This window comes from Mchenga conophoros, linkage group LG18 (assembly GCF_057382185.1).
Source record: "Mchenga conophoros isolate Kocher_MC1m ecotype Shallow Benthic linkage group LG18, M_conophoros_male_GT1.1, whole genome shotgun sequence".
NCBI classification, from domain to species: domain Eukaryota; kingdom Metazoa; phylum Chordata; class Actinopteri; order Cichliformes; family Cichlidae; genus Mchenga; species Mchenga conophoros.
Genome location: NC_140543.1, coordinates 40,119,052 through 40,133,586, shown reverse-complemented (window position 1 = coordinate 40,133,586; position 14,535 = coordinate 40,119,052). Strand labels below are relative to the sequence as shown.

General features: G+C 38.2%; 1 protein-coding gene across 1 annotated transcript; it reads left to right on the top strand.

The window, feature by feature from the left end:
- The first annotated feature begins 3,992 nt into the window (after positions 1-3,992).
- Positions 3,993-10,982, top strand: LOC146554613 (uncharacterized). The gene is made up of 7 exons (XM_085253240.1): positions 3,993-4,099; positions 5,814-6,158; positions 6,243-6,500; positions 7,506-7,607; positions 8,422-8,552; positions 8,663-10,046; positions 10,541-10,982. The coding sequence occupies exons 1-7, from the start codon at positions 3,994-3,996 to the stop codon at positions 10,546-10,548; spliced, it is 2,334 nt and encodes a 777-aa protein (XP_085109366.1). The 5' UTR covers position 3,993; the 3' UTR covers positions 10,549-10,982.
- Positions 10,983-14,535: the final 3,553 nt, after the last annotated feature.

Here is a 14,535-nt window from a genome sequence, read left to right as displayed (position 1 = left end):
TTATATGGAAATTCTGCCCCACTTCCTTTCAAGACTTGTCTTTGCATGTGATTGGCAGCATGGTGTCTCGGTCAAAATAAAGTCCTGCTCTGCCTGCATGTATTTTCATGCAGGCAAGGGTGTGCATTAATAATTGACATATGCAATTAGTTTCAATTCCAAAGTTCAGGCAGCACTGCTGAAACATTCACATCTGCCAAATAAGCCCTTTAAGCTGTCTTAACTTAAAATTTTTAACAACTATCTGGCTATTTTTGTCATGGTCCTGCGGCCATGACTCAGTGACTTTGTGTTTGTGTTCCTTATGGTTTTCTCTTTATTATTCATGGGCTGTTTTGGGATGGTTGGTGTTTTAGATACTGGGTTCTGGGTTTGTTCTCCCTCTATTGGTCCCTGGTGTTAGTGTTCCCCTGTCTCGTCAGGTTAATCAGGTCCAGCTGTGTCTCCCACCTGTGTGTGATTTTCCCAGTGTCTCTCTGTGTACTTATAGTGTGTGTTTGCCTCTGTTCCTCGTCGCGTCGTCTGTGTTCATACCTGGTGTAATCCCCTGCGTGCTCTCCCTGCTGTTTTCCCTTCATGCTCAGGTTTGCTATTTCTTTGTGTAGTTTCTCCCAGTTAGTTCATCCTTAGTTCTGTTTTACCATCCCCACTTTATATTTGATATTATCAATAAATCACCCTCACACCTGAATAAGTGCTGCGTTTTGAGTCCTCCTTCCGCTCTCCACACGGCCGCTGCCCGGACCGTGACAATTTTTTATTTAAGTCTATGCTAGTCAGTATTGCTGGGATTTACTGACTCAGGATTACTATAACAAAAACAACAAAAATGTTACATACCATCCTCTGCATTGAATTTCCTTCTGATAGCCACCCAGCTCTCTGGTGATTCCCCAACTCCATGTATTTTGCATTTATAAAATCCTTCATGAGACTTTGACACATTTTGGATTTCTAACTTTCCATCATAGCTGGTACCCATGAGGAAGCTATCTTTGTAGAAATTAGCTGTGAAATTTGAGTCTTGTTTGTCTGCCTTCTTTCTACAGTGCAGAATAACAGCATCTCCCTCCACTACAGGACGAACAGGACTCTCCAGTATCACAGCACCAGCTGAAAATGCAAAGAAATTTATAAATGTTACAAATGTGCAATGGTTTAGTCATTATATCCTTCACATTTCAGATTTTAATTCTGATAATAACATACCTGAAACAGTGATATTGACAGTGTTGCTTCTCTCTGCTCCACTCTCACACCAGTATTCTCCACTATCTGAAGCAAGAGCATAATTGATCCCACAAGTCCTCGTCACAGTGTTATTGGAACATTTTGAAAATATTTGCTGAGTGTTTCTCACTTTCCATCCTGCTGAAATGTTAAATCCTTCACAGGTAAAAGAGACTGACTCATATTCAAAGAGCTGCAGTCTGGATGGAATGATGGAAAAAGGTGAATCTGAGAAAGAAGAACAATGCAATAAAACAACGACTGAGTTCCCAGAGATTCGAGAAGTAATTCCCATGCTAATTCATGGTGAGTGGTGGAAAACAAGGATTCAGACAGAGGGGTTGGAAAACATGATATGAATACAAAGGACAAATACTACTTACAAGAGATCTTAGAATAACTTTTCTGCACATTCGCAATCAGCAGCAACAACCCTGCAGAAACAGTTTGTTTTTCACACCAACATGTATAAGTTAAATCAGATTTGACATACAGTCAGTTCAGGCATGTTTACTCATCTTTTTGTGCAAGAGATCAACATTTACATCTCCATTATACTGATATCAACATATAACAGTTCACTACTTGTGCAAATATACGAGTGCTAAAAAGTAATACATAATTTGTAAATTCGGTGTTATTAAACATTACATTTAAATTATTTGCATAACTACCCAAAAGATTAAATGTATTAAGACAACTAATATTTTCTTTAAAATAAAACATGTTGGGGTAGAACAGGAACAGACTACTGCATAGAATATAAAAAAAGATTTTATATGTAAGTAAATGGCATGAGGTAAATGCTGTACTTCACAGAGTTTACTACAGAGTGCTATGACCTCCATTCTTCTTTCTCACTGAGAGTATCAAGCAACATTAAATCTAAATACACAGCTGAGGTCTTCCTCTTCCTGTGCAGGTCACTTTACTTCTTGTGTTGAGGCAGACTTGATTGAGTAAGTTTAATGAAGACTGTTGCAAGAGCGTCACAATAATAAATATAGAACAGTGAATATGTTAAACTGGGGGCAAAAAGGTTTGGTGCCAGCGTTTTAGGACTTTTGACACATTTTGACAGTTAATGTTCCTTAGCACAGCAGCAGCATTCCCATAGTGCCCCCTTCTGACCAGTAAACACAGTCATGTTTTCTGGTTATGAGTCCAATAAAGCAGCTCATATCACTGCCTCACAGGTGGCTGGCTGTAGCATTTTATAATCACCCAATTCGGCTGGTTGAGAAGGCCCCTAATGGCCCATATCTACGGGCTGATTTCTGCTAATAATACCCAAAGAGGGTGAAAGAAACTGCTGAAACCATTTTGAGCTCCTCTTTGGTTTATACATGGTTTGTATTGATCTGATGCAGTATGCAATCAAGGTCAACCGTCCCTGTGTTTGTCATGTTCAGTGTTCACCTGATGAATAGACCAATGAATGCTAGAAAGTGATCCAACCGGAGTGTCCGGTTTGCAGTGACTCGTTAATACCTGTCTCGGTTTTTGTTTTTGTTTTAGCTTCCAGTGACTCGTTTCACTTTGACAGTAACAGTTTGGATCACTGTGTCGGATCCTGGGGTCTTTAGCTGTGGTAAGTCTTTGTGTTTATTTGTTTGTTTTTGTTTTGGGTTTGTTTTTGAGTCAGAGAACAAAGAAATAAGAACTTTATAACAAAACACTAAAAAATGTGGTAAAAAAAAACAAAGGGATTTTTTCTACATGTTACTGAAGAAACTCTGAATAACGTCAGACTGTTTTTTTCTCTGTCAAACTGTGAGCACATACAAGATGACAAATGATTGCCAGTTGTTAAAAGTGTGAGAGCAGGTTAATTTCAAAATAAAAGGTCATAGTCTAAGCTGATCTGTGTTCCTGGTGAGTGTTTGATGGGTCACCTCCAGCCTTGGCTGAGCCTTTGTGCTTTTCTTTAATGTATTTGCCAAATAGAGATAAAACACAGAGCTGACTGCAGCAGCAGGTTTCTCAGATTTAGTCAGGCATTAGTACAATGTCAGGAATGTTACTGTTGTGACTGAACCACAGGGGTGTGACTACTGTTTACTCCACTGTTAAAACCCTCATGCCCTCCTCAGGACTGCATTTTGCATCATTTCTACACCTTTGTGTACAAATATCTAAACAATGTTGATTTGATTGCATTATTATTTTTTGTGTAGTGCCTCTCGACACAACAGTTCACTTTCAGCTCATATCACTGCCTCACAGGTGCTTTATAATTGCGGTAATCAGCTACCTGGCAACTGGGTCAAAGTACAGCCTTTTATTTATATGTAACCCATTATAGAAGGAGCTAAAAACAAGGAATAAAGAAAAAAAAACACATATATATTTATGATTTTAGTTCAACTATTAACTTGGTTTAAAACACTACAGTAAGATTTCTCTTTAGTGTAAACTTGATCATTAATGAGTAATGTATTCTTAACTCATATGTGACACTCAACGTATCTAGTTCAGAACACAGTGTACATGCCTGAAGTCTGTCCCTGAACAACATTTTATATCAGACAACAGGTGTGGTTTGTTTTTGCACAGAGTAGATTTTAATAGACTGCGAGGTAGATAAGACAGATCGAGCAGGTGCAGGACAGGTTATTTGATTTAAGGACTTGACTTTGAACTTTCTGATTGAAAAGTGAGCCAACAGTAAGATATCCTCAACTTTTCTCACCATAATTTCATTTCCAGTGTGAAAGAAAATGTCTTACAACTGTGTGTATTTGAATTTTTTTGCAGCACACAATGCCTCAACACAAGGACAGACGATCCTCTAAATCTCAACTCAGTGTATGGACTATAGTGTTTTTCCACTCTGTTATCATTCTTCAACTGACACAGATCAATGCAGGTAATGTATCCTCACAATTAATGACAACAGCCAATATACTTTTGATATGTACGCTCAGGATATGCACAAAGTACAGATTTATTAACACCTCTGTGTAAATGAAGACATTGTTAAATAAGCACTGTCATATGGATGACAGTTTCAACAAGAACTTATCAGCAGGTGTAAGTATTTTCTTGGGTTGCATTAAAAAAATTAAATTAGTAGTTATATTAATACTATAAACTATGAAATACACATGCTTTAAATGTAATGTTGTGTACGATTTACTGAAGCAACGAGGGTGTTTCTAAATTGCATTGGTTGCATTATACTTTATGACAAAATGTCATTACACAAATATTAGTTTGTAATATTGTATTCAAAAGTGTTTTGTAACTAGAGAACAAGTGAGGAATCAATCAAGAAGGAACACTTAAAAATGAATGTCAACAGTGCATTTGAAATTGCAACATCTCTCTCTAAGAACATTTGGATTCCATCACAAAATGTTTTTTAACTCAAGGTCTTTCAAATGTTGAAATAATATCAATGGTTACGGTTTAACAATAGTTGGCGGCGCCATTGTTCAAACAAACAGGTCAGTACACTACTAAGAATGAAAGTGAAAGTGTCCCTTTAGATTAGTCATATTTTATAACATGTTAAGGTTAAAAAGGTCTTCTATAAGAGAGAAGTGTCAGAGTTTATGACTAAGTTGTTTTTTGGGGAGTTTTTCACGTGTGTAACCTAATAAAATAACGGCCATTTATTACTTTTCCAAAATCTTCCTAACAGTTTACCATCGTTACATTTTCCAATCCGGTTGTTCAGTGATGACGCGACGAATCCTACTTCCGGGTCTAAAGTAGTCTGCGTTTAATATGGCTTTTGTGTTGTTAACATGTTTAATGTTTTGTATTTTCTTCTATTTAATCTCAAAAAGCTCCTAAAACAGTCAGCGATCACTGTTGACCTCCCTCGGCTTTTATTACCGCTAATCATTTATTTAAGCTCAGTTTTTAAAACCTTAGGATGTAACTACAGCCCAGCCCATGCAGCAGTATATGAATGACTAACCTCGTATTGTGTGCACCCTCAGAGGACTTGATTAAACATCCATAATACAGAGAGGAAAGATTTTTATTCTTCAACTCATCTATGTTTCATGATAAAAATATATTACACCCACATTCAATTCTAAGTATTTACACATGTTAACAAATTAGGTAAAAACAACCTCAAAAAAATGTCAGAACATAATATCTTCTACTGTTATTATTTATTCAACAACAGCTATGCCAAAATGCGGAGATACACTTAAGAGTACAATTAAGACGACAACTATCTCTCAGGCACTGCTAATAAAATGTACTTAATTAATTCATCAACAAGCATGACCAACTCTGCAAAAGCAGAGATTTGGAGAGCTCCTGTGGAGCGTTGATTTGGGCTTGTTTTACAGCCACATGACCTGACATTAGCATAAATTAGGTCAGTCAGTGTTATAATGTCCAACCACTGAATTTTAGTCAGGATAAGGTCTGACCTTATCCTGACTAAAATTCAGTGGTTGGACATTATAACACCTTTGCGCCAAATCCCACCAAATCCCACTGAGCCAAATAGTTCTACAACAATGTGAGAAACTAGTAAAGTATAGAAAATTATTCTTTGAAGCAACTTCAAGTTATTGAAGAAAAAAAGAAAAGAATGAAACCCTTTTGCTTCACAGGTGAATCTCTGACAAACAGTCAGTATCGAATGTTTGCAGTAATTGGTCAGACTCAAGACATCATCCTACCATGCAAATTGGATCATCCTATGGATGTCGTGGATGAGATGGTAGAGTGGTCAAGATCTGACCTGAATCCCAGATTTGTCCACGTGTGGCGGTCAGGTGAAGATCATCTGGTTGGCCAAAACCCATCCTACAAGAACAGAACGTCAGTGTCCACTGAGAAACTGAAAACAGGAGATGTATCACTGAAAATTACCAAAGTGAGGCTGTCAGATGAAGGAACATACAGGTGCTTCATTCCAGGACGGAAGGCAGATTTTAGTGTTGAACTTGTTGTCGGTAGGTGGACAAACTCTATATGCTGCTACTGTTAAAAATTGGATTACTGTTTATATTTTATGTCACAGTTTTATGTGTTTTTAGAAGCTGATATTAAAATAACTGAGGTCAGCCCTGGAGTGCTAGAATGTAAATCCAAAGGCTGGTATCCAGAGCCGGAGGTTTTTTGGCTGGAGAACGAGGGAAAGATCATCTCTGCTGGGTCTAAAGAGATATTGAGAGGTCCTGATGACCTCTATGTCCTCAGCAGCAGACTGACTCTGGAAAAAGGACGCGGCAACAATATCACCTGTAGAATCCAACAAAACAACCAGTACAGAGAAGCCAAGATCCATGTTCCAGGTTAAGTTTTTTTTTTTTTTTGCCTGTCCCGTTTGGCTCTTTTGCCATCAAAATTGTTGTCTAAAGGCAAAGAAAGATGCCCAACGGATTTACTTTACCAAATTGACCATCCCAGCCTTGCCGTAATGGTCCATTTGATTCACCTTTTATTGTTTATTTTATTTTTCACTTGCTGAATATGGGACAGACTTGACTGAGGGAAAGAAGGGGAGAAAGAAAGAGGGAAAGAGAAACAGCTGAGAAGAGGGACGGGGGAGAAGGGCAAAAGACAAAAACCAACAGAATGGGCAGACAAATAAATAAATAAATAAATAAATATATCGATCACCTGCTGAGAAAGAAAAAAGAAAACAAGCAGAAGAGAACAAGAGTAATAGAATAAACAACATCACAATGATATATGGGAATATGACCGTAAATACTAAATATTAAACATTATTGTGCAGCACATAAGATCAAAAGTACACAGTGTGCTTTGAGGTAGGAGCCAAAAAGGGTGTAGTTTGTGGGTGTGATCACCCGTGTGTACACCTGTGAGCATGGACGCGCTTGTTTTGTTAAAAGGTTCCTTCATGTAATGATCTGCTAGAGGGTGTGGGGGGGCCACAGCCCCGTCCTCCAGGGCATAAAGCAGGTATGGAGGAGATCAAAACTCCAGACATCCAGAGGCCCCCAGAACACAAGAGACCAAGGAAGACCAACAGAGGGGCAGCTGCGCCACTGTCCCGGAAAGAGCTGAGGAGAGTCCCAGATGAGGGCTCACTCAGCAGCCGCGGAGCAGAAGCCAGGGGGAGTTGCAGTGACGCGCCCGTGAGCTCCGCCGGCAGCCAGCCGTGCCTGAGTGACCGAGCCCCAGGCCGAGAGGCCGGGGGCACCCCACCCCCGAGTTTTTTTTTTTTTTTATTGTGTGATGTGATCCATATTTAAGCTCCAACCTAGCAACCTTAACAAAGCCTATGTCTGTTTATTAATAATTGTCATAACTTATGTACTTTATCATTTCAGATGCTTTATCAGCTAGATCCACCATTGCTGGTTTGATTGCTGGAGTCGTGTTTATTATTTTTGTGGCTTTTCTTGTTTGGAAGTGGAGAAAATACAATATGGGTGAGACTCTGATATATTTTAAAGGCCTTTGACTGCTGCTGTTGTCGTGGTCTCAATGTACTGATGGATACCGATAATAATGAATTTTCTTTGTTTAGCTGAAGTTATATTCCTGTTCAAATTTCATCATTTTATACAATTACTTGAAGTTTAGGTCTATAACGACATTATTGATGGTTCTGGCAATGATGTTTATATATCACAACTAACTAAAGTCCACAGTTCAACACCACTGATGGCAGAAGATTAAGATAATATTGCCAATATACTGTTTCCTATCTTGTCAGATAAAACCGACAAAGTTCATAGCAATTTATTTTTGTCTATGAAAACCATCATTTTGTGGTAAAATGCATCACTGGTTTCCCACCAGTGTTGAAAATATTAAAGGTTTGATGTTGGTGTTCCAAACAATGGTTCATGTCTAAGTCTAGCTGCAGCTGTTAAATGTTTACATATGCTGGTGTATGTTGCAGATTTATTTAAAATTGAATCCAACCAATACAAACATCATACCAGTAACATATCATTATGCACATGTTATGTTACTGTTACAATGTGATGTGTGTATGTTTGCATTATATATTCATCTGACTTATGCCTATAAAGTTTTTTTTTTAAATTCACTGTTAAAATGAATATTTTAAATATTTTATTTACTTATTTAATGTTGTTAATATTAGAAGACATTTTAAGTTAGTTTCAAACATATTATTATCATTATTATTATTATTATTATTATTATTTTAATAATACTATAAATTCTTATAAGGTATTTAAAATTGTAACTTTTATCATCTGTACTTACACACAGAGACCAAAAAGTGCTGTAATGATGGAGAATCACAGAGTGGAAGCATGGATAAATCATACCTGTCAGTTATAGAATCACAAAAGGAACCTCTGATGAAGCAAGATAAGGTTGAAGTGAATGACACTGCACATGTCAGTACAGAACCTGAATCTTCATGTCAAAATGAGGTGGAAAAGGAGTATGATATTGCCAACAAAAATATTCCTCAGACAACAAAAAGTGGCACACAACAAAATAATAACAACCAGGAAGAGAGACAGCAAATGCTCTATACAGAAATGACGAGGCCCAATCAGGTAATGGGAGACAAGCACAACCTGAGCAATTTGAGAATAACATCAAGAGCAGAAAGGATGAAATCCCAAATCTGATGGATGACAGTGGACAAGAACATCACCCTAAACAAGGACAAGAAGCAAAGAATGATACCAGCACTGAGGAAAACAAAAATAAAACACAAACTATAAATGATGAAACAGCACCTCAGAGTGCAAGTGCAGAAGAAGGAACACAAAGTACTCATTCTGAGGGCAAAGAAATTAAATGCCAACACAGCAATAGTGGTGTGAATGTTTATATAAATGGTGAGAAAAATCCTCCCACATCACAAGAAAGTGGGACAAACCAAAATCAGATTGGTAGTGATGTTGCTGCAAATGCATCAGAAACACCCGCAAAGAAGCCTGATTCTGAGGAAAGCCAGTTAGAAAAAACAACTGTAATGAGTGAAGGTCAAGAAGAAGAAGCTGGAGGGAAAATCATCAATCCAGCAATTAATAACAAACAGAATAGATATAATGAAACACAAGATCTACCTGATGAAAACAAAACCATGCCTTCACATTCTGGAGCAAATGAAACAAACCAAGACCAGTCAGATAGTGATACTCAGGAAAAGCAGCCAGGAAATAATCCAACAACAGATCAGATTTTAACAGGTGTTGATCATCAACAACAACAACAGCCCAGAGAAGGACAAGAAACAAAAAGGGATTCAGAAAAACATGTGAAGGATGGAAATGGAGATGAAACACAAACTACAAATAATAAAACAGCAGATTCAAATAACAAAGACACAAGTCAAAATGATCCATCAGAGGGAAAAGAGCCAAAGGATAACAGGGAGAAAGTTTGCAAGTCAAAAAACAAAGCTCAGCCTTTGGATCCAGAAGGCATTACAACAAACCAAGAGCAGTCAGGCAGTGAAACACAGCTTAATACTGAGGAAAAACAGTCAGGAAATACTCAAACAACAGATCAGAGTCCGATGGAAGGAGGTCAACAAGAAGAACAGTTGAGGAAATCAAGTGATGCAAAAAGTGTTCCAGAGGACGAGAAAAAGGATTCGAATGGAGATGAAACACAAACTACAAATAATGAAACAGCAGATTCAGCTAACAAAGACATAAGTCAGGGAGGAAACCCAAAGGAAAACACAGAGAAAGATAGCGACTCAAAAGCTGGTGCTCAGCCTTCAGATCCAGAAGTCAGTACAACAAACCAAAAGAAGCCTGACAAAAATCAGTCAGGAAAAAGTACAACAGAAGATCAGAGTGAACAACAAGAACTGTCCACAGAGGGAGGAGAAATAGAAAATGATGCAGAAGAAGCTCAAGACACAGAAGGTCAGGATTTGTTTTTGACATCTTTGCATCACTATTATTTATGAATGTCAGGCTTTTCATTCCAATGTGACACTGATTAGATGGGGATATTTCATTTTTCTAAAATTTGTTAGACAAATATGTAAAAAATGCCAATATTTTTAGTATTTAACATATTCTGACAGTTTGAGTAAAACTAAAATTAATTAGTCTGACCCTGGTAAATAAATATTATGTTTAATGGGGTCACACTAATGACACGCCACATCTAACTTTGATAGGTTGGAAGATACTGTTGTACGCCCTAGGCAGTACTAAAAGACTCCATGCAGCTGTCATTCATGGGTTGATTCCTGATAACCTGCTTTTATACTGCTATTGTATTTATTTATTTTATTTTTTCAAAGTTTACATTGAAAATAATGACTACTGCAATGGTAAATATATGACAATTAGCATTTCAGGCACAGTTTGTCTGGATGTGTTTACTATGTGTTATATGTGTATCCACACAGTTGACTGAGGACGAACACTCATACAAGAAAACCTCACCTTGAGCCAGAGGAGGAACAAACTAAAAGAAGTCGACTTTAAATATGGCAAAAGGAAATGCAGACATGGAAAGTCAATCTACACCCAATTTAACAGTAGTATAAAGGACAGAGGTTGATAACATCTGCTAGTGGAGTGGATGAAAGATAAAATACTGACCGGGTGGAAAATGTGGAGCAACTGGAGGCAGACAAGAGTCCACCTGCCAAAAAGAAAAAAGAAAAAGAAAACCAGTAGAAAGGGGAGAAGACTAACATGGAGATGTTTAAAAAAAGGCAAAAAAAATGAAAATTCAGAAGCAATCACAAAATAACTGTGTTACATGTGTTATCTGCTGTTGGACCTCCTTATCAATAATACCTGTTTTTTGATACTGCATTTTTATTTGTTTGTGTAGGCATTTACTTTAACTACAGTAACTAAGCATGAGTAACGTTTCCAGTGTACTTATCATGATACATTGAGACGTGTTCAAAAAAGCCCTCTGATCCTGGAGGCATAGTAAAAAAAAATAAAGACAAAAAAAAAAAGATTTGTGTCAGGGTTTTTTTCCCCCCTTTTGACCTTGTCAAAAATATTTTTTTTCTTTTTTAAATTTCATTCTTAAGACCATATTAGACAATTTTAATTAAGGTATTGATTATTTTTTCTGACAATTTCACCAAAATAGGTATTTTTGCATTTACACGGAGAGAACGAAGCATATGAAGGATGAGTCTGGAAAAAAAGGAGAAAGAACAGCACATTACAGGAAGCAAGAAGTTTGAAGAATTACAGAAGAAAGAGGAAAGAGGGAAGGGAAGAGGGTAGAGATGGAGGGTGCGGACAGTGAGCTTCAGTCACTAGAACACAGAAAGTGCAAAGACCAAAGGGATACATGGATCTGGAAAACATAATAATGTAAAGCAGAAACAAATTCTTAGGGAAAAGACACACCTATGCAAATTTTCAAATGGCCACTGAAGAACTTTTGCTTTATACTTAGCAAGTAAATGTCAAAATGACAGGCAGGAAATCCGAAGTAAAGGAACAGAGGGAAAAATCAGTTTGCACGTGGCTGAGATACACAAACAGAAAGACACAATCCAGAGAAACATCATTTAGAGCAAATCCTGGAAACCTTGAACATTTAACTACAACATATGTCAGGTTGTCGTGTGTGAAGGTGAGGAAGAGAGAACCCAAATGCAGGACTCGCTGATAGGTGAGGACTGGTGATTTATTGTAGAGAACGGAGGAACGAACAACACATGAGGTGGTCAAAGGAGCTTGCAAAGAAAAGCGTCTGGACTTCTTTAAGTTGCTCGAAGACGTTTCACCTCTCATCCGAGAAGCTTCTTCAGTTCTAAGGTCAAATGGCAGAGTCCCAGATTTAAGCCCAGTGCGTATCCCCCCACAGAGGGACAAAAGGACCCCCTGATGATCCTCTAATCGCCTGAGCCAAGGTGTGAAACTGGGTGTGGGTCCCAATCAGCCAGAGTTTCAGGTGAGCTCATTGTGAAACCTGGCCCCACCTTATCATGGATTTCCTGAGGTCAGATGGCCCAGGATGTGAGTGGGCGTTAACACTTAGAGTCCCCCGAGAGCAGCAGTGCCCAGCCTTCTACCTTTCTACCTTTAAAACCCGCCTTCCAGCCAAATGGCTGGTAGGCTTTTAGCTAGGCTTTAGCTTCAGCCAAGTGGAAGCTAAATTGGCTAGTCATTCATATGTAAATTAGGTTGTTATCTGGGAATTCTGGAGGGGAGTGGGGGTGTGTGAATGAGGGGGTGGGGGAGCTGCTAAAAGCTGTGAACTTCCTTTTGTGTTCGTCTTGATGCATTCTCAATCATCCAGGGAAATAAATCTCCAAAAGTCACCAACTTGGAGTGTTTCAGTTTGCCATCTTAGGGAGAAATCAACACACATGGGTGTATTTCCTTTATTGCTGAGATTTATTGATAAAAACAGTACAAAAAACCAACCATTTGTACACATATTTAAAAATAATAATAAAAAGTGAGTGAGTACATTTCAACATTTTCAGCAATCACTCACAATCCTGGCACTGCCATGGTATCTGTAGTCTGCATTTACCACATGTGTATCTGTAGCAGTGAACACATCGCACAGTGGCATGATTGTTCTTGCAATTGTGTTTGACCTGACACGTGGCTCTTTTTCCAGGGCTAGGTGTGGAGGGTTGTGTCCAAAGCAACTGTTCTTTTCTTGCCTACCCTCTATTTTTGGTAATTCCACGCCGGTGTAAACCCAAACAAAACACGCGTCAAGAGTCCCTAATGCCCGTGTCTCAATCTCGCATCTCATAATGAGGTGAAGAAATATTTTTTAAAATTATTTAATATGAAGTCAATAGAGTGTTACAGGCATAGTGCTAAATAATGCAGCCACATGGGCAGTGTAGTCTGTGCTGCAGGGAGAATGGACTGCCATATCTGTTGTCTGTGAGCGAGGGAGGGAGAAAAAGGCGAATGGAAAAGTACGAGCAAAAACGGGAGCTGGAAGCTTGTAAATATAATAATAACCACTGCAGCCAAAAAGAGTGACTGACAAGCCCAGTTGTAAGTAAGCTATTAAGACTCGACTGTACACTGTGTTCATGTTTTCCTCCGAAACAATAAGTTCTGTTGGAGCAGCCTTTCAATGCTTCTCTCTGTCTGTCACTGGCAAAGTTGACCCAGACAACAAAGTAAAGCTAGTTTTTGGTTACAAGCCCGACACAGAGCCCGACGTATTAGCCAGAGGTCCCTTTACAAAAAAAGTGAAAAAGTACAGGCTCTGAAATTTACTCAAAGTATGAACGTAAAAAGTATCTCTTTGTAGGACATTTCTACCAGCTATTTTTGGACAAGGATAGCTGAACCTTAAACCTTAAACTATATTAATGTAATAACAAAATTAATTAATAAATGGGAATTCTAAATTTACTCTAATTTTATTTTAATTATATTCTGCTTGAATCAGTTACGTAGAACATGAACAGAGCAAAAGAAGGAAAATGAAATAATATCTTTATTTTCTATGTCCACATTGTTGAGGTCTACTTTGCCTATAAACTGGAAAATGAGTAGGGATGAAGTTAAAGCAGGATTCAGCAGGTGGAGGAACTATAAAATTGGCAGTCATAGTGGGGAGAACAATCATCACTCAAAATAGTTTCTATTGAGAGCTCCAGTAGATTCTATGGGTGTGCAGGCTGTGATCAGCTGACCTGGGCTACTACTGCTGCTCTGAGGTTCACAGCTCTTTGTGGATGTACACAACTGAATTCAACAAGATGTCAGCAAAAGTTTCACAAGTTGTCCTGGCTGATTTAATCCAAAATGACAGTACACTCTTCATGCTCTCTTTTTTCTAGATGGTATGAAGGTGGAATTCAGTGAATTAATCTGAGCACGATCAGCTAATGATCATATTAGTCTCTGCTTCCCTTTATGTTACCTAACATGAGCACAGCCACTGTGCAGCAATCACACGCTGTTCTTTACTTTAAACCCATCACAGTGCAGAAAACTAACCTGTTTATCCTGCACTAATATGCAACTTTTAAAACTTTTTAAAAAACACAGTTATTCTACCTCAGTTTTTTTTTATTAAACCCGATTCTTTGATCCCCTTTGATCTTTGATGATAGAACAGAGAAAACCCGACTCAGAGTGGTCAAAACATTTATATATTCTTTATTTAATTATGTTCCGGAAGAGAGACCCCTGCACAGCCCAAAGCCAGTTGCAGAATCTCTAACATTCGAAGATCAACATGTGTCTCATATGGTGTTATTTTGGTACTTCAGACGTCACACACGTGACACATGACACACACAGTTTCATTAAAAACTAACTCCTTCTACTCAGTTCCTCATTTCTCTGTGTCTTACTTCCTGTGCAGCTTGCAATAAATTCCCCTTTCTGAGGTCTGTCACCCTTAACCTAGTCTTGTCTCCTCTGAGTTCAGTTTCTA